Source organism: Oncorhynchus mykiss, chromosome 12 (assembly GCF_057628025.1).
Source record: "Oncorhynchus mykiss isolate SJ-2025 chromosome 12, ASM5762802v1, whole genome shotgun sequence".
Lineage (NCBI taxonomy): Eukaryota > Metazoa > Chordata > Actinopteri > Salmoniformes > Salmonidae > Oncorhynchus > Oncorhynchus mykiss.
The window spans coordinates 17,050,001-17,077,710 of NC_143033.1; the positions used below are offsets into that span (position 1 = coordinate 17,050,001).

At 41.9% G+C, this 27,710-nt stretch overlaps 1 protein-coding gene across 1 annotated transcript; it reads left to right on the forward strand.

Moving 5' to 3' along the window:
- Positions 1–1,862: 1,862 nt before the first annotated feature.
- LOC110537055 (LIM/homeobox protein Lhx5-like) lies at positions 1,863–27,568 on the forward strand. Its single transcript, XM_021622774.3, has 5 exons — positions 1,863–2,583; positions 5,065–5,288; positions 7,354–7,631; positions 23,783–23,948; positions 26,542–27,568. Exons 1-5 carry the CDS (start codon positions 2,411–2,413, stop codon positions 26,883–26,885), a joined length of 1,185 nt encoding a protein of 394 aa, XP_021478449.1. The 5' UTR covers positions 1,863–2,410; the 3' UTR covers positions 26,886–27,568.
- Positions 27,569–27,710: the final 142 nt, after the last annotated feature.

A 27,710-nucleotide genomic window follows, 5' to 3' on the forward strand; every position in this document is an offset into this window, starting at 1 on the left:
CTGCTTTATTATCATGTAGAGTCACCAGTTAATACTAACCAGCACCACGGAAAACATTTCACATTCTACAATCTACAGATGGAGATGGATGGATAATCATGCATGCACGCGCTACAACTTCACTCTGGCTATCATGTTGTTTTTGTTGGCTCAATTTTAGGTTAGGTAATAACATGACAGTATGCTATGGACCTGCTTTTATCACTGTAATATGCTTTTGGTTAAAAAAAATGGACTGGTGATGATGATGAGGATGATAAGGAGGATGGTGGTGGAGATGATAATGATGATGGTAGTGGTGGTGATGTTGAAAAATTGTGAGGATGAGGATATAATAATAATAATCATCATCATAATCATAATAATCATCATAATCATAATAATCATCATAATAATAATAATAATAATACAACTCATACAGTCTCACACAAATATGATGATGGTCCTTTATGTTGCGTAAAAACAGAAATATTGTTAGCTTCTTGCCATAAATCAGACTATTTACACATTCATTGTAAACAACAGGCTACTTTTCTTTGAATAATTGTTGAATTGACCTTAATAATTCACAAATTTCTTCAGACGAATTCTTAGACGAGTTATGTATGTACAGCAACAATGTGCGATTCAATTGATATTATTATGAATGCATAAAGTTGCCAATGTTGTTGTAATTGTTAATGTTGTTCTTGTTCTGATTTTAAAAGTTATTTTAAATGAAAATATGCAGTGGGTCAAAATGAACACCCATTGGGCTACTTAACCAACTCATTATACAAAACAATTGCTCAAACTTAGTTTTAAACCAGCCTCGCCTCTCCACTAACAACCATTAGTGTCTGCATGATGTTTGCACTGCCTCGACTAACTTAAATGATGGTCTGGGTAAATATTGAAATTCCCCTCGATTGGTGGCTATACTCTGTTAAAGCGGCGGGCGACCAGGCTCTCCCTATTGATGAGGCCCGCTATCTTAATCCTATGCATTTCCCTGTAAATAGCTTTCTGTATGAGAAAGGGCATGCCTGGGTCCCCCTCCCTTCTCGTTCCCTCCACTCCACACACACACACACACACACACACACACGCATACTGTAAAGAGCCAAATGACAGCCTAATGCAGGAAGGGTTTTGTAGCCTTAACTCTTGTTCAGCTACTCCCGTCTCCCATTGCATCCCATTCAGGGTCATTTAAGGCGGGTACATGTCATGTAAGACGGCCCCCTCACTTTGTAGGCCGCTTTAAGGTGATGGCTGTAGGCATCAACTCCACTAGGTCATCTTGTCACAGACAGAGGACAAAGAAGAGGTGAAAATAAGAATTAAAATGAAAGATGATCCGCAGGTTTTTGTTCTGTGCCTTGGTGTCATCAGAAGTTTAATTTAGATTAAATTGAAACAATCAAAGCTTTCATTTCGCCTAAATAACATGTCTAATTGTCATAATTGTATCAGAGAAAGATCTTGTTGATTGGTGATATTAGACAAAAAGCATGTTTGGTTTCTTATAAGGCCCAGCCATGGGGATAGTCCCTAAAATCCATTCACCCCACGAGTTTGATGGGAGCTACAGCAGGAAAATAAAAATTGTAAGATTATAGACCTGTTTATACCGTTTAGGTCCATTCTGTAACGAGGCAGTAGCAAAACGAGAGTGACCATCATTTGCCAATGTCTTTAAAAAAATCGTGTCCCTCTTAGCAGAATTAAAGTTATTAGCCTATTTATGCTAGTATGGTTTAAGGTTTAGGTCGACCTGAAGGTAGGCTACCGACCATTATTTAAATGAGTAACCATGACAACTGAGTCCTGATTGGCCACCCAGGCACAGGAATTAAAGGAGAGCGTCACCCAATCTAAATACGGACGTGCCTCGCGCCAGCACAGCCGGGCACAGTGATGCGAAACGTGTCCACGTGAGGTGAGCGAAGGCGAAGAAGTGGAACCTAAAAACAAAAGATGACAGAATAACAAAAGAAAGGGCTATTTACAACAACAACAAAATAATAACTTTGCTACAGCCCCATGCAACGTATTCTCTACAGCGTGGAAGAACAGGCTTTTCAGGTGACCATTTTTACGCAGCCCGTCAATGAAGAGGAATAGGTGCTTTTTAAATTCACCTTTCTATCTTCTGGATTCTGGATTGTGACAAGTGCCAGGACAGGACAGGGGCGTCCAGAACCAGAAGTACCGAAAAGGAACTTCGGGGAGTGTTCACCTATAGCCTGCCTATAAACGGTAGGGGATAGGGTCTTCTCACCGCCCACCCACCTGACGGAACATTCGCGTCTGCTTTGTCCCAAACCCCGGAGCCAAGACGTTGCTGCGCAGAGAGCCGTGTGGCCCCAGACCCAGCACCGGAGCCCGCGTGGGAAGGTCGGTCCTCGGTGTCCTCCAGACAGGCGGGATGATGGTCCACTGCGCCGGGTGTGACAGGCCCATCCTGGACCGGTTCCTGCTTAACGTGTTGGACCAAGCCTGGCACGCCAAATGCGTCCAGTGCTGCGAGTGCAACTGTAATCTGACAGAGAAGTGCTTCTCCCGGGATGGGAAGCTCTATTGTAAAATTGACTTTTTCAGGTAAGGATTCAGATTGGGGATTCAGGCGTAAAAGCAGGGCTTGCCAAAAACTCAGTAAGGAGAATTATAATCATCCTGCTTCTGAAGATTGTCATTCTGGATTATGTTTTCTTGTTTTTTGTTCGTCAGTGGATTTGTTTAAAATCAAATGCTGAAATGGGATTTCATGTCACAATGCTAAAAATAGCTCTCGTTTAAGCGTCCCTCACATAATTAACCAGATATTATTATGCAGGCCTACACATTGTTTTGTGGAAATGAATATGGTTTACCAAGGCCTATTTCACAGGATATATTTCACCTATAAGCGAGATAGTATACATATAAGTTACTTGAAATGTTTAAGAATGTCACTTCAAAATAATACTAGTTATAGTCAATAGAAGTAATATTGCAGTCATGGCACATTGGCATCTTGGATTTAGTGTCACATTGGTTTTGCAACAAAAATCATATAATTATTAGGCCAATAAATTAATCATAGTTAGAGGTTCACTTTGAATACCACAATAATATTTCACATTTTGACAGAACCATATACTAATTGCCTAATATGGCCACGTTATCGCTCTTTGTCCGCATGACGTCTGTGTTCTTAAAGAAACAAAGTGTGTTTTCTGACAATACGAAGCATTAACTTAGTTAATAATTGTTATTATGACACCAATAATATCACTTGTATTTATAAATTCTTATTATGGGAATATTATGAATATTATGTGGGCTTGAATATTCACACTTCTCTTAAACCATTCATGCAGACATGACAGTTTAAATCTATTTCTAAATCAGCTACATTTTCCTCAAACTCGTACTCTCTGCTTCCACTTTTGTTTGTTCCAATATATTTTAAAACCTCCTCATTAGGCCTACACCATCCGCTCAGTTCTTCAAAGTGTTCAATGTAATTCAGTGATAAGTATAGGCCCTTGTTTGTAGCATCATAGCAATTATTTATGTGTCAGCTTTTTCCCGTCTCCCCAAACAAATTGTTTAATGACATGTAAGGCCCAGTGTTTAAGCCTTTGTGACGGCATTGTTGCCCCCAAACGACCTTGACCATCATATTAGCCAGCTCCCATCAAGCAGTGGATTTAAATGGCCCAACCATTAGCCAGGAGAAACAGTAATCACCCTAACGTGGCAATTTGTTGTGTAAGTAGAGCGGTGGCCTGCACTCGCCGCACCGGAGGAGGCTGGCCCGGGCGGTGCATGTAAAAGGCTACAGTGGAGCGATACTATTGCAAATGGATCGAGAGAGATTCCGTAGACTACATTAGTGTTCAAATAAAGGGGGCTTGCCTGAACCGCTCGTTCAGTCGTGCCCTCGTGCAACCGCTTCCCCAAATCCAAAACAACAGCCCCCCACTCACACCCTCAAACACACACGATCTCCAATACTCGTATTATAATTGAAATATTTTCAATTCCTGCATTTTTTTTTCGTCCTGGAGGCGACTCCATACTGATGAGAGAGAGGTTACCAAATCAGCATGAGGCGCATGACAAGGTTTCTGGCTCGTGGTGAGTTGGATTAGGCCTATTTATTTCACATCCGAGAGAGAAACACAAAATAAGGCTTCCCATTCTCCATCACTTTATGTAGGCCTACATTAGTATACCTTTTCTTCCAATGCAACACAGGCATTTTCAACCATTTACCTTGTCGAGTTATCCCTGGAAATGTTGAGACGTTGAATTATGCTATTGTATTCGTCTGTCTATCTAAATAATAAAAGTCTATCCACCAAGGTTTTTGCATGTGAAGAGGGTGAATGTGGATTAACAGAGATTTTCACTGTAAAAACGTCCTATTCGGTTTAATCCTCCGATATCTCCGTGGTCACATTGTGCTGACTGTCACTAATGCGTTAACATGGGTTTATTAATATAGCAACTCCATAAAAAATGTGAAAATGAATGTTTTTCTATTCAATGTTGAAAATCTGTCTAGCGCACATTGTAGGCTATTTCGTATCAAGTAGGATGTTAGATTTGAACGAAAATTTGTTCGAAATAGGCTACCCTTTCTTCAATTATGGCAAAGATGTAATAGCCTGCTATAAAACAAATATATTAAGTATGTTATTTATTATTTATTAAGATGATGTTATTGTTACTACTATTGTTATTATTAGGCATATTGTTATTATTATTAAAGGCTATCTGTTGTCATTGTTATGTAAAAATCTCTTGTTATGTAAAATCTCTTTACGACAGATTTAGTTCGATTTCGTGGTTGCAATTATAAATTCAGGCTACTCACAGAAACATCTGCATTGCCCACAGTTGCAAAATTCACTATAGGCCTATAATTTTCCTTTCTTTATTAAGACTCACGCTGGTTGAACGCCGCCTACTTATTTCCAGTTAAAACTGTACAATTTCCCGCTCAAATTCAGGATGTTGTTAACTATTTTAGTCTCAGAGTGATTTTACATCAACATGCTTGTTGTCTCTGTCCTCTCGCTTTCTTTTCAGGAGGTTTGGGACGAAGTGCGCAGGATGCCTCCAAGGCATCTCTCCCAGTGATCTGGTGCGCAAGGCGCGCAGCAAGGTGTTCCATCTCAACTGCTTCACGTGCATGGTGTGCAACAAGCAGCTGTCCACCGGCGAGGAACTCTATGTTATCGACGAAAATAAATTTGTTTGTAAAGAAGACTACCTGAGCTCAGGGGCGATCAAGGAAGTCAACTTGAATTCAGGTAATTATTGTTAAAGGCCCAGTGCAGTCAACAACGTGATTTCCTGTGTTCCACACTATAACGTTGGAATAGTATGAACTTGTGAAAAATATTATTATGCCCATTTAGTGGAAGAGCTGTTTGAAAATATATTTCAGCCTGTTTTGGTGGGATGGAGTTTTGGACTGCCTGGTGACATCACCAGGTGGTAAATGAGTTAATATACAAATAAGAAAGAGAGTTCTAAACCTCTCTGCCAATAACAGCTATTTCAATTGTCTCCTCCCCACTCAGACCACTCTCAGACATTCCTAGCAAAATTCTTGCTTGAGAAGAATAGCTAAGAAGCTATTTTTGTTTCTTTTTTTTTACCATTTGAATTGAAAATAATCACAGTAAGATACCTACTTGTTACCCAGAGATGATTTGATTTGGAGATAAAAACGGCTGCATGTGACCTTTAAGGGTTTCAAAAGTGAGTCTTCTTATATTACTACATGGATACAAACATATCAGTGTTCTCTGTTGGTCTTGGAAAATGTCTATAGGCCCACTGATGTCTGAAAATAAGGGACCGTTTTTCTTTGTTGATTTACTGATTGTTTCAACGTGGGATCTCACGTTACCATACACTGGTACACATCCAACCAAACCAAAACCATAGACTGCTTATGGTGGAAAATTAAACGACTTGTTCATGATATGAAACGCCACTACTGCTTGGATGTATTTGTTGGCATCCTGAAATGGGATAGCCTATATCACAAATTTACAAATCCCCTATATCACATATTTACAAATCCCACTGCAAACTAAAATGTATGAATTCGAAAATCTATTATGTTACTCTGCACCTTAAAAAAAAGTATCCAGAGGCATAACCTATATAGCCACTGGCCGCGGTAGCCGAGTTGAGTCTACACACCACGGTCAGGAAATTCAGAACCATGGACAGGGTGGGTGTCAACATCTGAGCGTTAGCTCTGGCTCTGCATGATTTGGGGTAGGCTGTCGCCTGCGTCCAATCTCACCGCTGTTGAAGTAGTCTTATATATGGATACATATTTTTTATTCTATTCTGTTTGATTCTATTCTCTACTTTCCTATTTTAGCTGCAGTGTCGTATAGCACCTAACGTCACATGGTCAAACATGTGTAGGCCTATATGGAGAATTCGTCTGCAAATGACTTCTCCTCTAATTATCTCAAAACAAATATCTATAAAATGTAATTATTTAAAGACGTTGATATTGATAAGAGATTACGCCGATATGTTGGGTGTTTGGAAACAAAATGGATAGGCCTAAATCAACAACAACTGTCGGAAAAGCGTATTGTGTTCGAGGAATTGTCAGGCTCCCATCACTGGCACTATATTTTGTCTTTAGATCAACAAGGTGACGGATAACATGTGTTTCATCGAAAGACGTGACATTGATTTTAACCCCTCGTTGCGTGTCTGTTGCTTCAAATATGAACAACATATGACGACTGACATTCTTGCTGGCTCAATGGGCCGCATATAGAGCATGTGTAGCCTAGTGTTTGATGATGTTCCCCAACAAAGCATCTCCGCGTCGCTGAATGCATCTGACCATATAGCTAAGGCTTATCAATGCTATAATTTCCTGTTTGATACATTTCTCAAACAGCCATCCCCTCGGACAATGACATGCTGTTATCGCGCGACGCAGCGGGTCCTTGGGGATCCTCTGTATAGGCAGCCTAGCTCAATTTTTTTTGTTTCACGTTACAGGCATAATTTCTATTTCCATACGTCGATCCGCTTCAGGTCACACGCGGGCACGGTTGAGTTAAGTTGGTTACACTTGTTTTATTTGTGACTAGATTTAAACGGGTAAATCCAGGCATTTAGACTGTTTCATATGGACTTGGTAAAGTGTATTTTTTTAATGTAAAAGGCACTCAAAGGGCTTCCATAGGCTATTTGTATTTTGTGAGGCGTCATTGTTCCACGTATTCTGGTTTATTTCTGATTAGACAGACTACATAATTAATCTAGCAGCACACAGAAGGCCTTGTGATATCTCCGATTGAGACCTTTCCATTCTCTCTCGTTCCCCAGTGTCATCATGCACAGACAGAAGTTTATCGCCGGACCTCCAGGACCCGATGCAGGACGACACAAAAGAGACGGACAATTCCACATGCTCAGATAAGGACACGAACAATAACGAGAATGAGGAGCAGAGTTCGGGTACGAAGCGGCGAGGTCCGCGAACCACCATCAAAGCCAAGCAGCTGGAAACGCTGAAGGCTGCCTTCGTGGCCACGCCGAAACCCACCCGACACATCCGAGAACAGTTGGCCCAGGAGACGGGACTCAACATGCGGGTTATACAGGTAGAATGGTATTATATACTTCACTCGAGACTATACATTTTTGGTTAATAAAGAGCCTGGTTTTTATTTGGCCAAGTTAGAATTTCTACTCCCATATGGAATAGAATACAATCGAATAGAATGGATGCTCTGGGTGGATCTGTTGATTTCCCAGGTCCAGTGGAAAAAACGTGTTTTTTTCTATTTGTGTTTGATGAGCACCGCTAGGTTTTGATAGACTACTGGTGTTGTAAGCAACGTGGGCCTGTCTGCTGTCTTCGACAGTCTTGATGAATTAGAATAGATTGGATTTTAATTTTCCCTGAAATTAGAGCGAGATTTAATTGAAGACATAATTGACAAAGTGAGAGTGAGAAGAAGAAATGTCACAACAGGTTACTATGAGGTTATTATCTAGTCCAGATCCCCATAACTATGTGTAAAATGAAATAGGCCTACAACCGACCTACCTTTCTATAGAGGAAAACACATTTGGAATCAAATATGAGAAAAATACCTTTTAATGAAAACGTTGAAAACAAGACACATTCAAATGAAATGCTGATTGACAAATCCATAGGATCGTTATAAGATCAACTCGAGAGTTATTGAACATCCCTCCCCGGGAAATAGGAATGGGGTCTAGAAACCACAATATTAATTCGAGATGTTTATAGCTTTTGTGATATTTTTGTAATATTTAGCTACAAAACAACACAGCAATTACGATTTGATTAATATGAATGAAAGATGGAAGACGTTTGTTGTTTAATAATATGACAGGAATATTATATTTTCTGTTGATTTCTTATTTATTCTTAAAGAAAGTATAATAACCAGATGGCATGCACTGTCAAAAGTGGGACGAGAGGCTTTGTATAAAAGACATAGGCAATCCAATATGTACATATTTAAATATGTATCTGTAGCCATAGGCATTTAAATGTTGGAAATATCATGCGCTGTTAATGGTTTTAACAGCCAATAATTTAACAACAGTGTCATTACAAAAAAAGCCCACAGCACTGCACAGAAATACTGTGAACAGGTGATGCAGGAAGGTGTTATAGAGATATAGTGAAACAGTTTATTAACATCCCAACCAAGACAATGGAGACGTTTTAGGGAGCAGTAGTTCAGTTCAGTCAAGGAAGTGAAAATACTCCTTTATTTTCAATAAGGATTTTTCACTTCCTGAATTGACTGAAATGAAAACTGAATTGACCTCTGTTAGGGAGAGCTGATGTGAGATCATGATCACTGTGAGTGAGAGGGACATAACATTACTGTTTACGTCCTGGAAGTGGAAATGTGGAATTTATCATCTCTGCTGCCCAACACACTCAGGTCTCCAGGATTTTAGTCTTAACCTCTATAATTCTCTGTTCTTTGTGAAACACATACGCACACGCATGAACAAACTCATGCACAGGCACACTCTCAAGCATGCACGCACACACGCACGCACGGTCACACACTCACACTCACACACACACACTCACACACACTCACACACACACACTCTCTCTCTCTCTCTCGCTCTCTCTCTCTCTCTCTCTCTCTCTCTCTCTCTCTCTCTCCCTCTCTCTCTCCCTCTCTCTCTCTCTGTCGGTGTCTGGGTTCAGACTGTGTTAGGGTGATTAGCACCGTCTCTGCCAGCTGAGATGTGGCTTTTTGTGCGCTTACAGTAATTATCACTGATTTCCCAGATTTACATATCGTACACCCCCCTCGCTCCTCTCTGTCCTCACTCATTTACTGCCAGACAGTCTCCTCTCTTCTCCTCTCCTCTTAGACCAGGCCGTGCGTAGTGTAGTGTAGCACCTTCCCACTTTCATGTCTCCACAACACTGAATCCATCCCATTCATCTCTGATTAGCAACAACATAATGCACTGTGATATATAAAACCAAGATGGTGGCCAGTTTCATGGCCATCATCTCCCCCCTCATTTGATGTGTAGTAACTGCCGATACACCCTGAGCAGGGAGCCCTCTGTTGTGTGTGTGTGTGTGTGTGTGTGTGTGTGTGTGTGTGTGTGTGTGTGTGTGTGTGTGTGTGTGTGGTAATCCCTAAGAAATGCTCTCTCAAGGGGAGTGAAAGCATTTCCATAAAAATGTACCCTACAGTTAGACAATTGTTCTCTGTAGGCAGGTGTCGTCTTTGCTGGGAAAAACATGGAGAGGAATGCCTAAGTGGTTTTAGGTGTTTTTATGTGTGTTTTATTTGTTAATCTCCAACGCAGTGGGATTGTGCCTTTGGTGTAGCCTAGCTGGTGTTAACATGCATTATTATGCCGTGCCGGTGCAGAGGCACAACAAGAAATGGGTTATGTTTTTAGAAAGTGAAGCTCCATATGTTGGACATTTTTAAATTTTTCTCTTCTCCATTGTTCCTGTACAAATACTTTATTTGACTCCATTCATGACTGTTTTTAATTTCTCTGCTTCCAAGTTGTGTTGGGTTGAGGCCTGCTGAGTTGTGTTGTAATAAGGCCTGCTGAGTTGTGTTGTAATAAGGCCTGCTGAGTTGTGTTGTAATAAGGCCTGCTGAGTTGTGTTGTATTGAGGCCTGCTGAGTTGTGTTGTAATAAGGCCTGCTGAGTTGTGTTGTTGTAATAAGGCCTGCTGAGTTGTGTTGTAATAAGGCCTGCTGAGTTGTGTTGTTGTAATAAGGCCTGCTGAGTTGTGTTGTAATGAGGCCTGCTGAGTTGTGTTGTAATGAGGCCTGCTGAGTTGTGTTGTAATAAGGCCTGCTGAGTTGTGTTGTTGTAATAAGGCCTGCTGAGTTGTTGTAATAAGGCCTGCTGAGTTGTGTTGTAATGAGGCCTGCTGAGTTGTGTTGTAATGAGGCCTGCTGAGTTGTGTTGTATTGAGGCCTGCTGAGTTGTGTTGTAATAAGGCCTGCTGAGTTGTGTTGTTGTAATTTGGCCTGCTGAGTTGTGTTGTAATAAGGCCTGCTGAGTTGTGTTGTTGTAATGAGGCCTGCTTAGTTGTGTTGTAATAAGGCCTGCTGAGTTGTGTTGTTGTATTGAAGCCTGCTGAGTTGTGTTGCAATGAGGCCTGCTGAGTTGTGTTGTAATAAGGGCTGCTGAGTTGTGTTGTTGTAATGAGGCCTGCTGAGTTGTGTTGTAATAAGGCCTGCTGAGTTGTGTTGTTGTAATAAGGCCTGCTGAGTTGTGTTGTTGTATTGAAGCCTGCTGAGTTGTGTTGCAATGAGGCCTGCTGAGTTGTGTTGTAATAAGGGCTGCTGAGTTGTGTTGTTGTAATGAGGCCTGCTGAGTTGTGTTGTAATAAGGCCTGCTGAGTTGTGTTGTTGTAATAAGGCCTGCTGAGTTGTGTTGTTGTAATGAGTCCTGCTGAGTTGTTGTATTGAGGCCTGCAGAGTTGTGATGCTGCATTGAGGCCTTCTCAGTTTTGTTGTTGTATTGAAGCCAGTGGAGTTGTGTTGTTGTATTGAGGCCTGCTGGGTTGTGTTGTTGTATTGAGGTCTGCTGAGTTGTGTTGTTGCATTGAGGCCTGCTGAGTTGTGTTGTTGTATTGAGGCCTGCTGAGTTGTTGTATTGAGGCCTGCAGAGTTGTGATGTTGCATTGAGGCTTGCTGAGTTGTGTTTTTGTATTGAGGTCTGCTGAGTTGTGTTGTTGTATTGAGGGAGGCCTGCTCAATTGTGTTGTTGTAATGAGTCCTGCTGAGTTGTTGTATTGAGGCCTGCAGAGTTGTGATGTTGCATTGAGGCTTGCTGAGTTGTGTTTTTGTATTGAGGTCTGCTGAGTTGTGTTGTTGTATTGAGGGAGGCCTGCTCAATTGTGTTGTTGTAATGAGTCCTGCTGAGTTGTTGTATTGAGGCCTGCAGAGTTGTGATGTTGCATTGAGGCTTGCTGAGTTGTGTTTTTGTATTGAGGTCTGCTGAGTTGTGTTGTTGTATTGAGGGAGGCCTGCTCAATTGTGTTGTTGTAATGAGTCCTGCTGAGTTGTTGTATTGAGGCCTGCAGAGTTGTGATGCTGCATTGAGGCCTTCTCAGTTGTGTTGTTGTATTGAGGTCTGCTGAGTTGTGTTGTTGTACTGAGGCCTGCTGAGTTGTGTTGTTGTATTGAAGCCGGTGGAGTTGTGTTGTTGCATTGAGGCCTGCTGAGTTGTGTTGTTGTACTGAGGCCTGCTGAGTTGTGTTGTTGTATTGAGGCCTGCTGAGTTGTGTTGTTGTATTGAAGCCAGTGGAGTTGTGTTGTTGTATTGAGGTCTGCTGAGTTGTGTTGTTGCATTGAGGCCTGCTGAGTTGTGTTGTTGTACTGAAGCCGGTGGAGTTGTGTTGTTGTATTGAGGCCTGCTGAGTTGTGTTGTTGCAATGAGGCCTGCTGAGTTGTGTTGTTGTATTGAGGCCTGCTGAGTTGTGTTGTATTTAGGCCTGCTAAGTTGTGTTGTTGTATTTTGGCCTGCTGAGTTGTGTTGTTGTATTGAAGTCGGTGGAGTTGTGTTGTTGCATTGAGGCCGGCTGAGTTGTGTTGTTGTACTGAGGCCTGCTGAGTTGTGTTGTATTTAGGCCTGCTGAGTTGTGTTGTTGTATTGAAGCTGGTGGAGTTGTGTTGTTGTATTGAGGTCTGCTGAGTTGTGTTGTTGCATTGAGGCCTGCTGAGTTGTGTTGTTGTATTGAGGCCTGCTGAGTTGTGTTGTTGTATTGAAGCCGGTGGAGTTGTGTCGTTGCATTGAGGCCTGCTGAGTTGTGTTGTTGTACTGAGGCCTGCTGAGTTGTGTTGTTGCATTGAGGCCTGCTGAGTTGTGTTGTTGTATTGAAGCCGGTGGAGTTGTGTTGTTGTATTGAGGTCTGCTGAGTTGTGTTGTTGCATTGAGGCCTGCTGAGTTGTGTTGTTGTATTGAAGCCGGTGGAGTTGTGTTGTTGTATTGAGGTCTGCTGAGTTGTGTTGTTGCATTGAGGCCTGCTGAGTTGTGTTGTTGTATTGAAGCCTGCTGAGTTGTGTTGTATTGAGGCCTGCTGAGTTGTGTTGTTGTATTGAAGCCTGCTGAGTTGTGTTGCAATGAGGCCTGCTGAGTTGTGTTGTATTTAGGCTTGCTGAGTTGTGTTGTTGTATTGAAGCCGGTTGAGTTGTGTTGTTGTATTGAGGCCTGCTGAGTTGTGTTGTTGTAATAAGGCCTGCTGAGTTGTGTTGTTGTATTGAGGCCTGCTGAGTTGTGTTGTTGTAATACAGCCTGCTGAGTTGTGTTGTTGCAATGAGGTCTGCTGAGTTGTGTTGTTGTATTGAGGCCTGCTGAGTTGTGTTGTTGTATTTAGTCCTGCTAAGTTGTGTTGTTGTATTTAGGCCTGCTGAGTTGTGTTGTTGTATTGAAGCCGGTGGAGTTGTGTTGTTGCATTGAGGCCTGCTGAGTTGTGTTGTTGTACTGAGGCCTGCTGAGTTGTGTTGTATTTAGGCCTACTGAGTTGTGTTGTTGTATTGAAGCCGGTGGAGTTGTGTGTTGTATTGAGGTCTGCTGAGTTGTGTTGTTGTATTGAGGCCTGCTGAGTTGTGTTGTTGCAATGAGGTCTGCTGAGTTGTGTTGTTGTATTGAGGCCTGCTAAGTTGTGTTGTTGTATTTAGTCCTGCTAAGTTGTGTTGTTGTATTTAGGCCTGCTGAGTTGTGTTGTTGTATTGAAGCCGGTGGAGTTGTGTTGTTGCATTGAGGCCTGCTGAGTTGTGTTGTTGTACTGAGGCCTGCTGAGTTGTGTTGTATTTAGGCCTGCTGAGTTGTGTTGTTGTATTGAAGCCGGTGGAGTTGTGTTGTTGTATTGAGGTCTGCTGAGTTGTGTTGTTGTATTGAGGCCTGCTGAGTTGTGTTGTTGTATTGAGTCCTGCTGAGTTGTGTTGTATTGAGGCCTTCTGAGTTGTGTTGTTATATTGAGGCCTGCTGAGTTGTGTTGTTTGATTGAGGGCTGCTGTGTTGTGTTGTATTGAGGCCTGCTGAGTTGTGTTTTTGTATTGAGGCCTGCTGAATTGTGTTGTATTGAGGCCTAGTGAGTTGTGTTGTTGTACAGTGACCTGCTGAGGCACATGGAGAGAACCTATAGAAAATAGTGTGTGTGTTGTGTTTCTTTGTGTTATTGACTGATTCATTGATTTTATTGGATGATTAAAAAATATACTGACCGCCATATCACTGATTACTAAACAGCTCCAGTGTGATTTCTGGGTGTTGTGTCTGTGTGGCTGTGGCTCTTTAACACCTGCATCCTTGTTGGAACTGAACCTACACTCTGCTTCTCACTCACATCCATATTCCCTAACGAGGAGAGGCTGAACATTTTTCTTTTAGGCACTTTTTAAAATTGTATTTATTTATTTCACCTTATTTAATCAGGTAGGCCAGTTGAGAACAAGTTCTCATTTACAACTGTGACCTGGCCAAGACAAAGCAAAGCAGTGCGACAAAAACAACAACACAGAGTTACACATGGGATAAACAAACGTGCAGTCAATAACACAATAGAAAAATCTGTATACAGTGTGTGCAGATGAAGTAAGGAGGTAAGTCAATAAATGAGCCATAGTGGCGAAGTAATTACAATTTCGCAATTTACACTGGAGTGACAGATGTGCAGATGAGGATGTGAAAGAAGAAATACTGGTGTGCAAAAGAGCAGAAAAACAAAAACAAATATGGGGATGAGATAGGTAGTTGGTTGGATGGGCTATTTACAGATGGGCTGTGTACAGCTGCAGCGATCGGTAAGCTGCTCTGACAGCTGATGCTTAAAGTTAGTGAGGGAGATATAAGTCTCCAACTTCAGTGATTTTTGCAATTCGTTCCAGTCATTGGCATCAGAGAACTGGAAGTGAAGGCGACCAAAGCAGGTGTTGGATTTGGGGATGACCAGTGAAATATACCTGCTGGAGCGCGTGCTACAGGTGTGTGTTGCTCTGGTGACCAGTGAGCTGAGATAAGGCGGAGCTTTACCTAGCAAAGACTTATAGATGACCTGGAGCCAGTGGGTTTGGCGACGAGTATGAAGCGAGGACCAGCCAACGAGAGCTTACAGGTCGCAGTGATGGGTAGTATATGGGGCTTTGGTGACAAAACGGATGGCACTGTGATAGACTGCATCTGATTTGCTGAGTAGAGTGTTTGAGGCTATTTTGTAAATGACATCGCCGAAGTCAAGGATCGGTAGGAAAGTCAGTTTTACGAGGGTATGTTTGGCAGCATGAGTGAAGGAGGCTTTGTTGCGAAATAGGAAGCCGATTCTAGATTTAATTTTGGATTGGAGATGCTTAATATGACTCTGTAAGGAGAGTTTACAGTCTAGCCAGACACCTAGGTATTTATAGTTGTCCACATATTCTAAGTCAGAACCGTCCAAAGTAGTGATGCTAGACGGGTGGGTGCGGGCAGCGATGGGTTGAAGAGCATGCATTTCATTTTACTAGCATTTAAGAGCAGTTGGAGGCCACGGAAGGAGTGTTGGAGACTACAAATTTTCATCATGTGTCTGGGTTGGACAGTGTCCATGTTTGTTAGTTTACCTCCACCGCCTCCATCCCACTTTGTCCCTATTCCTCCCATTTCTCCAGTAATCTAACTTATATCTAAGTGGAGCCCTTTATTTCTATAGGTGATGTGCCTGAGAAAAGCTATTTTCTGGATTTGAATCTATTTGCTGTGTTGACACTGGTCTCAAGACAGCAAACAAAACAAAAAACTATCATTGCAGAATGTACATAAAATGAGCAATGCTACAGAATTAGCATTCCTGTATGAGAATAGCAAGCATAGTTAAATAGCACTCCAAGTCTGTGGAAGGGACCATGTACAAATGGGCAAAACAACAAAGTTCTGAAATTAAGGTGGATTTAATTTGATGGTGATTTGATTTGATGATGATAGGAGTGGGCCTTGTCATTTTAACTTCCTTATCATTTAACTTCCTTGTCATTTAACTACCTTGTCATTTAACTACCTTGTCATTTAACTACCTTGTCATTTAACTACCTTGTAATTTTAACTTCCTTGTCATTTTAACTTCCTTGTCATTTAACTACCTTGTCATTTAACTACCTTGTCATTTAACTACCTTGTCATTTAACTACCTTGTCATTTAACTTCCTTGTCATTTAACTACCTTGTCATTTTAACTACCATGTCATTTTAACTACCTTGTCATTTAACTACCTTGTCATTTAACTACCTTGTCATTTAACTACCTTGTCATTTTAACTTCCTTGTCATTTTAACTTCCTTGTCATTTAACTACCTTGTCATTTAACTACCTTGTCATTTAACTACCTTGTCATTTAACTACCTTGTCATTTAACTACCTTGTCATTTAACTTCCTTGTCATTTTAACTACCTTGTCATTTAACTACCTTGTCATTTAACTTCCTTGTCATTTAACTACCTTGTCATTTTAACTTCCTTGTCATTTAACTACCTTGTCATTTAACTACCTTGTCATTTTAACTTCCTTGTCATTTTAACTTCCTTGTCATTTAACTACCTTGTCATTTAACTACCTTGTCATTTAACTACCTTGTCATTTAACTACCTTGTCATTTTAACTTCCTTGTCATTTTAACTACCTTGTCATTTAACTACCTTGTCATTTAACTACCTTGTCATTTAACTACCTTGTCATTTAACTACCTTGTCATTTTAACTTCCTTGTCATTTTAACTACCTTGTCATTTAACTACCTTGTCATTTTAACTACCTTGTCATTTTAACTTCCTTGTCATTTTAACTACCTTGTCATTTAACTACCTTGTCATTTAACTACCGTGTCATTTTAACTTCCTTGTCATTTTAACTACCTTGTCATTTAACTACCTTGTCATTTAACTACCGTGTCATTTTAACTACCTTGTCATTTTAACTACCGTGTCATTTTAACTTCCTTGTCATTTTAACTTCCTTGTATGTAGTTTTAAAAAAAAAATTAATTCTCTGCAAAGTATGTTGTAACGCTAATGTGAAAGGGAATATGAATACATCTGGTGAAGTAATGGACTAGAAATAAAGTTAGATTTGATTCAACTTTGATTACGACATTCTGTGTGCTTGACACGCTTGTCTAAAATGCAGTATGAATGAAGTTTGTTCATTCCATGAAAATGATCTAAACTCAAAGAAAAATAGTTTAACTTAATTTGATCTGATAACAATCTTTGATATTTTTCTTGGTCCTAGTTGTGTAACTCTTTCCTCTCCGTCCTCATAGTTGTGATGTCATTTGATAACTCACTACCTCTTCCTCTCCGTCCTCATAGTTGTCCGTCCTCATAGTTGTGATGTCATTTGATAACTCACTACCTCTTCCTCTCCGTCCTCATAGTTGTGATGTCATTTGATAACTCACTACCTCTTCCTCTCCGTCCTCATAGTTGTGATGTCATTTGATAACTCACTACCTATTCCTCTCCGTCCTCATAGTTGTGATGTCATTTGATAACTCACTACCTCTTCCACTCCGTCCTCATAGTTGTGATGTCATTTGATAACTCACTGTCTCTTCCTCTTCGTCCTCATAGTTGTGCTGTCATTTGATAACTTACTACCTCTTCCTCTTCGTCCTCATAGTTGTGCTGTCATTTGATAACTCACTACCTCTTCCTCTCCGTCCTCATAGTTGTGCTGTCATTTGATAACTCACTACCTCTTCCTCTTCGTCCTCATAGTTGTGCTGTCATTTGATAACTCACTGTCTCTTCCTCTCTGTCCTCATAGTTGTGATGTCATTTGATAACTCACTACCTCTTCCTCTCCGTCCTCATAGTTGTCCGTCCTCATAGTTGTGATGTCATTTGATAACTCACTGTCTCTTCCTCTTCGTCCTCATAGTTGTGATGTCATTTGATAACTCACTACCTCTTCCACTCCATACTCTAGGTGTGATGTCATTTGATAACTCACTACCTCTTCCACTCCATACTCTAGGTGTGATGTCATTTGATAACTCACTACCTCTTCCACTCCATACTCTAGGTGTGATGTCATTTGATAACTCACTGTCTCTTCCTCTCCGTCCTCATAGTTGTGATGTCATTTGATAACTCACTGTCTCTTCCTCTCCGTCCTCATAGTTCTGATGTCATTTGATAACTCACTACCTCTTCCACTCCATACTCTAGGTGTGATGTCATTTGATAACTCACTACCTCTTCCACTCCATACTCTAGGTGTGATGTCATTTGATAACTCACTACCTCTTCCTCTCCGTCCTCATAGTTGTCCGTCCTCATAGTTGTGATGTCATTTGATAACTCACTGTCTCTTCCTCTCCGTCCTCATAGTTCTGATGTCATTTGATAACTCACTACCTCTTCCACTCCGTACTCTAGGTGTGATGTCATTTGATAACTCACTACCTCTTCCACTCCATACTCTAGGTGTGATGTCATTTGATAACTCACTACCTCTTCCACTCCATACTCTAGGTGTGATGTCATTTGATAACTCACTACCTCTTCCACTCCATAATCTAGGTGTGATGTCATTTGATAACTCACTACCTCTTCCACTCCGTCCTCATAGTTGTGATGTCATTTGATAACTCACTGTCTCTTCCTCTCCGTCCTCATAGTTATGATGGCATTTGATAACTCACTACCTCTTCCACTCCATACTCTAGGTGTGATGTAATTTGATAACTCACTACCTCTTCCACTCCATACTCTAGGTGTGATGTCATTTGATAACTCACTACCTCTTCCACTCCGTCCTCATAGTTGTGATTTCATTTGATAACTCACTGTCTCTTCCTCTCCGTCCTCATAGTTGTGATGTCATTTGATAACTCACTACCTCTTCCTCTCCGTCCTCATAGTTGTTATGTCATTTGATAACTCACTACCTCTTCCTCTCCGTCCTCATAGTTGTGCTGTCATTTGATAACTCACTACCTCTTCCACTCCATACTCTAGGTGTGATGTCATTTGATAACTCACTACCTCTTCCACTCCGTCCTCATAGTTGTGATGTCACTTGATAACTCACTGTCTCTTCCTCTCCGTCCTCATAGTTGTGATGTCATTTGATAACTCACCACCTCTTCCACTCCGTCCTCATAGTTGTGATGTCATTTGATAACTCACTGTCTCTTCCTCTCCGTCCTCACAGTTGTGATGTCATTTGATAACTCACTACCTCTTCCACTCCATACTCTAGGTGTGATGTCACTTGATAACTCACTACCTCTTCCACTCCATAATCTAGGTGTGATGTCATTTGATAACTCACTACCTCTTCCACTCCATACTCTTGGTGTGATGTCATTTGATAACTCACTACCTCTTCCACTCCATACTCTAGTTGTGATGTCATTGGATAACTCACTACCTCTTCCACTCCATACTCTAGGTGTGATGTCATTTGATAACTCACTACCTCTTCCACTCCGTCCTCATAGGTGTGATGTCATTTGATAACTCACTGTCTCTTCCTCTCTGTCCTCATAGTTGTGATGGCATTTGATAACTCACTACCTCTTCCACTCCATACTCTAGGTGTGATGTCATTTGATAACTCACTACCTCTTCCACTCCATGCTCTCTAGGTGTGATGTCATTTGATAACTCACTACCTCTTCCACTCCATACTCTAGGTGTGATGTCATTTGATAACTCACTACCTCTTCCACTCCGTCCTCATAGTTGTGATGTCATTTGATAACTCACTGTCTCTTCCTCTCCGTCCTCATAGTTGTGATGGCATTTGATAACTCACTACCTCTTCCACTCCATACTCTAGGTGTGATGTCATTTGATAACTCACTACCTCTTCCACTCCGTCCTCATATTTGTGATTTCATTTGATAACTCACTGTCTCTTCCTCTCCGTCCTCATAGTTGTGATGTCATTTGATAACTCACTACCTCTTCCTCTCCGTCCTCATAGTTGTGATGTCATTTGATAACTCACTACCTCTTCCACTCCGTCCTCATAGTTGTGATGTCATTTGATAACTCACTGTCTCTTCCTCTTCGTCCTCATAGTTGTGCTGTCATTTGATAACTTACTACCTCTTCCTCTTCGTCCTCATAGTTGTGCTGTCATTTGATAACTCACTACCTCTTCCTCTCCGTCCTCATAGTTGTGCTGTCATTTGATAACTCACTACCTCTTCCTCTTCGTCCTCATAGTTGTGCTGTCATTTGATAACTCACTGTCTCTTCCTCTCTGTCCTCATAGTTGTGATGTCATTTGATAACTCACTACCTCTTCCTCTCCGTCCTCATAGTTGTCCGTCCTCATAGTTGTGATGTCATTTGATAACTCACTGTCTCTTCCTCTTCGTCCTCATAGTTGTGATGTCATTTGATAACTCACTACCTCTTCCACTCCATACTCTAGGTGTGATGTCATTTGATAACTCACTACCTCTTCCACTCCATACTCTAGGTGTGATGTCATTTGATAACTCACTACCTCTTCCACTCCATACTCTAGGTGTGATGTCATTTGATAACTCACTGTCTCTTCCTCTCCGTCCTCATAGTTGTGATGTCATTTGATAACTCACTGTCTCTTCCTCTCCGTCCTCATAGTTCTGATGTCATTTGATAACTCACTACCTCTTCCACTCCATACTCTAGGTGTGATGTCATTTGATAACTCACTACCTCTTCCACTCCATACTCTAGGTGTGATGTCATTTGATAACTCACTACCTCTTCCACTCCATACTCTAGGTGTGATGTCATTTGATAACTCACTACCTCTTCCACTCCGTCCTCATAGTTGTGATGTCATTTGATAACTCACTGTCTCTTCCTCTCCGTCCTCATAGTTATGATGGCATTTGATAACTCACTACCTCTTCCACTCCATACTCTAGGTGTGATGTAATTTGATAACTCACTACCTCTTCCACTCCATACTCTAGGTGTGATGTCATTTGATAACTCACTACCTCTTCCACTCCGTCCTCATAGTTGTGATTTCATTTGATAACTCACTGTCTCTTCCTCTCCGTCCTCATAGTTGTGATGTCATTTGATAACTCACTACCTCTTCCTCTCCGTCCTCATAGTTGTTATGTCATTTGATAACTCACTACCTCTTCCTCTCCGTCCTCATAGTTGTGCTGTCATTTGATAACTCACTACCTCTTCCACTCCATACTCTAGGTGTGATGTCATTTGATAACTCACTACCTCTTCCACTCCGTCCTCATAGTTGTGATGTCACTTGATAACTCACTGTCTCTTCCTCTCCGTCCTCATAGTTGTGATGTCATTTGATAACTCACCACCTCTTCCACTCCGTCCTCATAGTTGTGATGTCATTTGATAACTCACTGTCTCTTCCTCTCCGTCCTCACAGTTGTGATGTCATTTGATAACTCACTACCTCTTCCACTCCATACTCTAGGTGTGATGTCACTTGATAACTCACTACCTCTTCCACTCCATAATCTAGGTGTGATGTCATTTGATAACTCACTACCTCTTCCACTCCATACTCTTGGTGTGATGTCATTTGATAACTCACTACCTCTTCCACTCCATACTCTAGTTGTGATGTCATTGGATAACTCACTACCTCTTCCACTCCATACTCTAGGTGTGATGTCATTTGATAACTCACTACCTCTTCCACTCCGTTCTCATAGGTGTGATGTCATTTGATAACTCACTGTCTCTTCCTCTCTGTCCTCATAGTTGTGATGGCATTTGATAACTCACTACCTCTTCCACTCCATACTCTAGGTGTGATGTCATTTGATAACTCACTACCTCTTCCACTCCATGCTCTCTAGGTGTGATGTCATTTGATAACTCACTACCTCTTCCACTCCATACTCTAGGTGTGATGTAATTTGATAACTCACTACCTCTTCCACTCCGTCCTCATAGTTGTGATGTCATTTGATAACTCACTGTCTCTTCCTCTCCGTCCTCATAGTTGTGATGGCATTTGATAACTCACTACCTCTTCCACTCCATACTCTAGGTGTGATGTCATTTGATAACTCACTACCTCTTCCACTCCGTCCTCATAGTTGTGATTTCATTTGATAACTCACTGTCTCTTCCTCTCCGTCCTCATAGTTGTGATGTCATTTGATAACTCACTACCTCTTCCTCTCCGTCCTCATAGTTGTGATGTCATTTGATAACTTACTACCTCTTCTTCTCCGTCCTCACAGTTGTGCTGTCATTTGATAACTCACTACCTCTTCCACTCCGTCCTCATAGTTGTGCTGTCATTTGATAACTCACTACCTCTTCCACTCCGTCCTCATAGTTGTGATGTCATTTGATAACTCACTGTCTCTTCCTCTCCGTCCTCATAGTTGTGCTGTCATTTGATAACTCACTACCTCTTCCACTCCGTCCTCATAGTTGTGATGTCATTTGATAACTCACTGTCTCTTCCTCTCCGTCCTCATAGTTGTGATGTCATTTGATAACTCACTACCTCTTCCACTCCGTCCTCATAGTTGTGATGTAATTTGATAACTCACTGTCTCTTCCTCTCCGTCCTCACAGTTGTGATGTCATTTGATAACTCACTACCTCTGCCACTCCATACTCTAGGTGTGATGTCACTTGATAACTCACTACCTCTTCCACTCCATACTCTAGGTGTGATGTCATTGGATAACTCACTACCTCTTCCACTCCATACTCTAGGTGTGATGTCATTTGATAACTCACTACCTCTTCCACTCCATACTCTTGGTGTGATGTCATTTGATAACTCACTACATTTTCCACTCCATACTCTAGGTGTGATGTCATTTGATAACTCACTACCTCTTCCACTCCGTCCTCATAGGTGTGATGTCATTTGATAACTCACTGTCTCTTCCTCTCCGTCCTCATAGTTGTGATGGCATTTGATAACTCACTACCTCTTCCACTCCATACTCTAGGTGTGATGTCATTTGATAACTCACTACCTCTTCCACTCCATACTCTAGGTGTGATGTCATTTGATAACTCACTACCTCTTCCACTCCATACTCTAGGTGTGATGTCATTTGATAACTCACTACCTCTTCCACTCCGTCCTCATAGTTGTGATGTCATTTGATAACTCACTGTCTCTTCCTCTCCGTCCTCATAGTTGTGATGGCATTTGATAACTCACTACCTCTTCCACTCCGTCCTCATAGTTGTGATTTCATTTGATAACTCACTGTCTCTTCCTCTCCGTCCTCATAGTTGTGATGTCATTTGATAACTCACTACCTCTTCCTCTCCGTCCTCATAGTTGTGATGTCATTTGATAACTTACTACCTCTTCCTCTCCGTCCTCATAGTTGTGCTGTCATTTGATAACTCACTACCTCTTCCACTCTGTCCTCATAGTTGTGATGTCACTTGATAACTCACTGTCTCTTCCTCTCCGTCCTCATAGTTGTAATGTCATTTGATAACTCACTACCTCTTCCTCTCCGTCCTCATAGTTGTGCTGTCATTTGATAACTCACTACCTCTTCCACTCCGTCCTCATAGTTGTGATGTCATTTGATAACTCATTGTCTCTTCCTCTCCGTCCTCATAGTTGTGATGTCATTTGATAACTCACTACCTCTTCCACTCCATACTCTAGGTGTGATATCATTTGATAACTCACTACCTCTTCCACTCTGTCCTCATAGTTGTGATGTCACTTGATAACTCACTGTCTCTTCCTCTCCGTCCTCATAGTTGTGATGTCATTTGATAACTCACTACCTCTTCCTCTCCGTCCTCATAGTTGTGCTGTCATTTGATAACTCACTACCTCTTCCACTCCGTCCTCATAGTTGTGATGTCATTTGATAACTCACTACCTCTTCCACTCCGTCCTCATAGTTGTGATGTCATTTGATAACTCACTGTCTCTTCCTCTCCGTCCTCACAGTTGTGATGTCATTTGATAACTCACTACCTCTTCCACTCCATACTCTAGGTGTGATGTCATTTGATAACTCACTACCTCTTCCACTCCATACTCTAGGTGTGATGTCATTTGATAACTCACTACCTCTTCCACTCCATACACTAGTTGTGATGTCATTTGATAACTCACTACCTCTTCCACTCCATACTCTAGGTGTGATGTCATTTGATAACTCACTACCTCTTCCACTCCATACTCTAGGTGTGATGTCATTTGATAACTCACTACCTCTTCCACTCCATACTCTAGGTGTGATGTCATTTGATAACTCACTACCTCTTCCACTCCATACTCTAGGTGTGGTTCCAGAACCGTCGGTCTAAGGAGCGGAGGATGAAGCAGCTGAGTGCTCTGGGGGCCCGGCGGCACGCCTTCTTCAGAGGGCCCAGGAGGATGAGGTCCATGGGGGGACGACTGGAGGACCCAGACATACTGGGGCCTGGGGCCTACGGATACTACACAGGTAAAATACACTCCCTGTTTGAGTGGTAAAAACACTCACTGTTCATTGTATTACATCAGACATTACGATTCTGTCGGTTTGGTCTGCGCGTTGAGTAAGAATGGCACCACCTGTTGGAAAACAATGCTCACTGTTGGCTTACAAGTGATCCTTGGTGAAGATTTTGGTGATACACAACACACATTACCCCCGACATGGTTTTCGTCAGGAATGCCATTGCCCACCTCTGTGCTGTCCAGCTCTGGCTAAACTGTGGGGTGACAAGTGTGTCGAATGCTCATCAAGTGATGATAGCCTACCGGGGCACAGTGGGTTAACTGCCTAGTTCAGAACGACAGAGTTTTGCCTTGTCTGCTCTGGGATTCAATCCAGCAACCTTTCAGGTACTGGTCCAATGCTCTAACCACTAAGCTACCTGCCTGCTGAAGAGAAATGAAGGAATGAGTCCTATACTCTTTCACTCAGGCCCTCTTCCAGCATTGGGGAACATCCTGCGCCCCTCCTGCGCATGAGAGCACCATGTATATTTCTCTGGGCACAAGCACTGTTCATGACAAAAACTGTTCACACCCCTTTTCTTGGCGAAGAGAAGATGTTGCAGGTTTAAAACTTATTTCTTGCAATTCTACAAATCTTGTCATGGGGTGCAGATACATGTTTTCAGTTTTAAAGCAAATGTTCATGCAATTCTATACATTTTGCCATGTCTAATGTGTATTCATGTGACATTTGAGTGACTGAAACATTACAACAACATCTATGGGTTAAAAAAAACCTAGCTAAACAATGTTAGCTGACATGGCTGACGTAAATAGCTCTCTAAGGTCTGCAATGACTGACATGACAAGAGGAACTGATGATGCACTACCCAATTTAGAAATTGCACCTTGTAATAAGCTGGACTGAGTTCCTTAACATTTTTTTATATATAGAGTATATATATAGTATATATAAATATCTATATATACTGTATATAATAATAATAATTGGGGGGAAACCCGCACTCCCCCTGCCGACCTCTCACGCCCCCCACAGTTTGGGAACCACTGCTAAACTGGAACAGAGCAGCGTCCGTCCACTGTAATTACAAGGGAACCTTGAAGGATGGAACATGGAGGGAGGGAAGGGAGATGAGAGGAAGGGAAGGAGACAAAACCTTTATCCCCCTCTCCTAGCTCCCTCCATTCTCAGCATTCCTCTTTTCACGCCCTTTTGTGCCTTGGTGGAGCAGTGGCATCTGTATTAGTAGCACTACTCCCTCCATCCCCCCAGTCTTCTACTGCTGCTGCTGTGTGTGTGTGTGTGTGTGTGTGTGTGTGTGTGTGTGTGTGTGTGTGTGTGTGTGTGTGTGTGTGTGTGTGTGTGTGTGCGTGCGTGTGTGTGTGTGTGTGTGTGTGTGTGTGTGTGTGTGTGTGTGTGTGTGTGTGTGTGTGTGTGTGTGTGTGTGTGTGTGTGTGTGTGTGTGTGTGTGTGTGTGTGTGTGTGTGTGTGTGTGTGTGTGTGTGTGTGTGTGTGTGCGTGCGTGCGTGCGTGCGTGCGTGCGTGCGTGCGTGCGTGCGTGCGTGCGTGCGTATGTGTGTGTTATTCTAACACCTCTCTCTCTCTCTGCCCCTCCCCCTTTCTTCCCACGGCTGCTCCAGGTTCAGGTTGATTCTCAAGGTCTGACGTAGCTAGCAGGGTTCTGTTTGTGGGACTCAATAATTAGCTTGTTTATTCAGTTTGGAGCAAAAAAACAGGGTCATCATTGCATTGCTAGTGGATTTATTCTTCCCCTCATTATCACAGTTTGTAACATAAGGTGTGTTGCTGATGTCGTAATGTAAAGGAGAAACATTTCTCTGTCTTGTTAGAAACAAAGCATAATGAAATGCTGACTACATTTAACTGATCTTGACATAACGTGTGTGTGTATGTTAGATTGATGATGGATTAGGGAGTAAAATCAACATCATATACTATACAGTACATTAAACAAGACGTTGATATATTTGATGTGTTTTGGTTAATTATTTGAGCTCCTTCCCTCTGTAATACTGACATCAAGAATACCCACTAAAAGATAAAGAGTATGGTGCTTAACTGAAATGTAGAGCGTGTGATTTTAATTTCCTTTTTAAAGTTTAGTCGCTTTGAATAATAAAGCAAGAAACATTCTAAAGTCAACTCACAAAAGGATGAGTGGAAGCACTCAAAATCTTGGAAATATAGGAGATAAAAATACACTTTTTAAGTGCGTTTTCACTTTAACAGAAAGAGTGAACCAAACCATTCCCTGACCCATTTCGTCCCTTCACCTAGTACCAGGGTGAATTTAAGAAGTTTAGGCATGTTTTGCACTTTTACTTTTCAGCTATACCAGTGAACTAAACCGCTCCCTTCCCCTCCTTCAAATGTTATAATGTAACTTAGGCTACTAAATAATGCAATTATTTACAAAATCTTGAATCTTGATGTAGGTCCATTTTTAGAAGGCTGTTAGATTCAATGTCAGTGATTTTGAATGTTGCTATACCAATTGCTTCATCTGTGTGCGCACAATTAATTTCCTCATTAGATGATTTGTTTTCTAATCAAATCGTCTCTCCCCTTACAGAGTACCAGGGCGACTACTACGGTGGGGGAAACTATGAATTCTTCCCCCACGGCCCTCCCTCCTCTCAGGCTCAGTCTCCAGCAGAATCCCCCTACATCCATGGAGGGGCCATGGAGGGCTCTGTGTCAGCCCACCACCCCTCTGACGACCAGAGGTTCACGGACATGATCTCCCACGCAGATACCCCCAGCCCAGAGCCCGGTCTGCCCAGCTCCCTGCATCCTGTCCCTGGTGAGGCATACGGAGGGGGGCCCAGCCCACCATTCTCCCTGGCTAGTAACTCCAGCTACAGCGCCCCCATGTCCCACCCTGGACAGGAGATGGGAGAGACCACCGTCTGGTAGACTAGAGCCTGGGTCTGGGTCTGGGAAAGGGATGAGGGTTTCGTTGGGGGGAGGGTGAACTTCCCATTTTCGATTCAATCTACACGGGAGATGAATTTGAAGACATTATGAATAAGTAGTTATGAATTAAAAATGGCGTTTATGTATTTGTTAATGGGGATTTTTCTATTCACGGATTGGTATTTTTGAATTGACTTGCTGAATTGATGGAGTTGAAATGGAATTGTTCCCCCTGACTCTTATCCTTCACGTGAAGGACTGAGGATGGAAGATGGGGTGGCTTTGCTGGACATATCTAAACTTTGTTGTACTATTCGCTGCCCTATTCGGCCCCGTTAGTAGAAATACACTCCCACCCACCTCTGGGAAAAATGAACTGGGATTGGAGAAAGAAAGACGTTCAGCGGTTCCTCTTGCCCCAGTATCACCCCCCTCCCCCCACTAAGGACACGTGATGTTGCAGAGAGAGATAAAGAAAGAATACAAGCCAAAAGGGACGCTTTACGTATTTTATTTTTTGGTTTCAAAACTGTCTTGGTTTTTTATTCTAGCCTACTGTTTCTTAAAGGCACAGTGTTGTAGGCCTAACTGGTCAGTTCCTCTTCTGCATAACAGATGTTTTACTGGTACATCAGTCTCCTATTGTAATATTGCTTCCAATACAATGTTCAAATACAGACAAATACACTTGTTCAGTGTTTTAACTGTTTCTAAGCACAACCACCTTTGATTTTAGCTTCAACACCAACGAGATAAACCCTTCAGGGGGCTGTAGTGCAGAGCAGATATCTGCTTGATGATAAACATGTTAGATACCAAAGACAT

Bases quoted from the DNA above. Each gene is read 5' to 3' on its own strand.
- LOC110537055 (XM_021622774.3), top strand. From the start codon at position 2,411: ATGATGGTCCACTGCGCCGGGTGTGACAGGCCCATCCTGGACCGGTTC. The intron at 2,584-5,064 runs GTAAGGATTCAG...CTTTCTTTTCAG, and splicing joins TGTAAAATTGACTTTTTCAG to GAGGTTTGGGACGAAGTGCG. The intron at 23,949-26,541 runs GTAAAATACACT...CTCCCCTTACAG, and splicing joins GGCCTACGGATACTACACAG to AGTACCAGGGCGACTACTAC.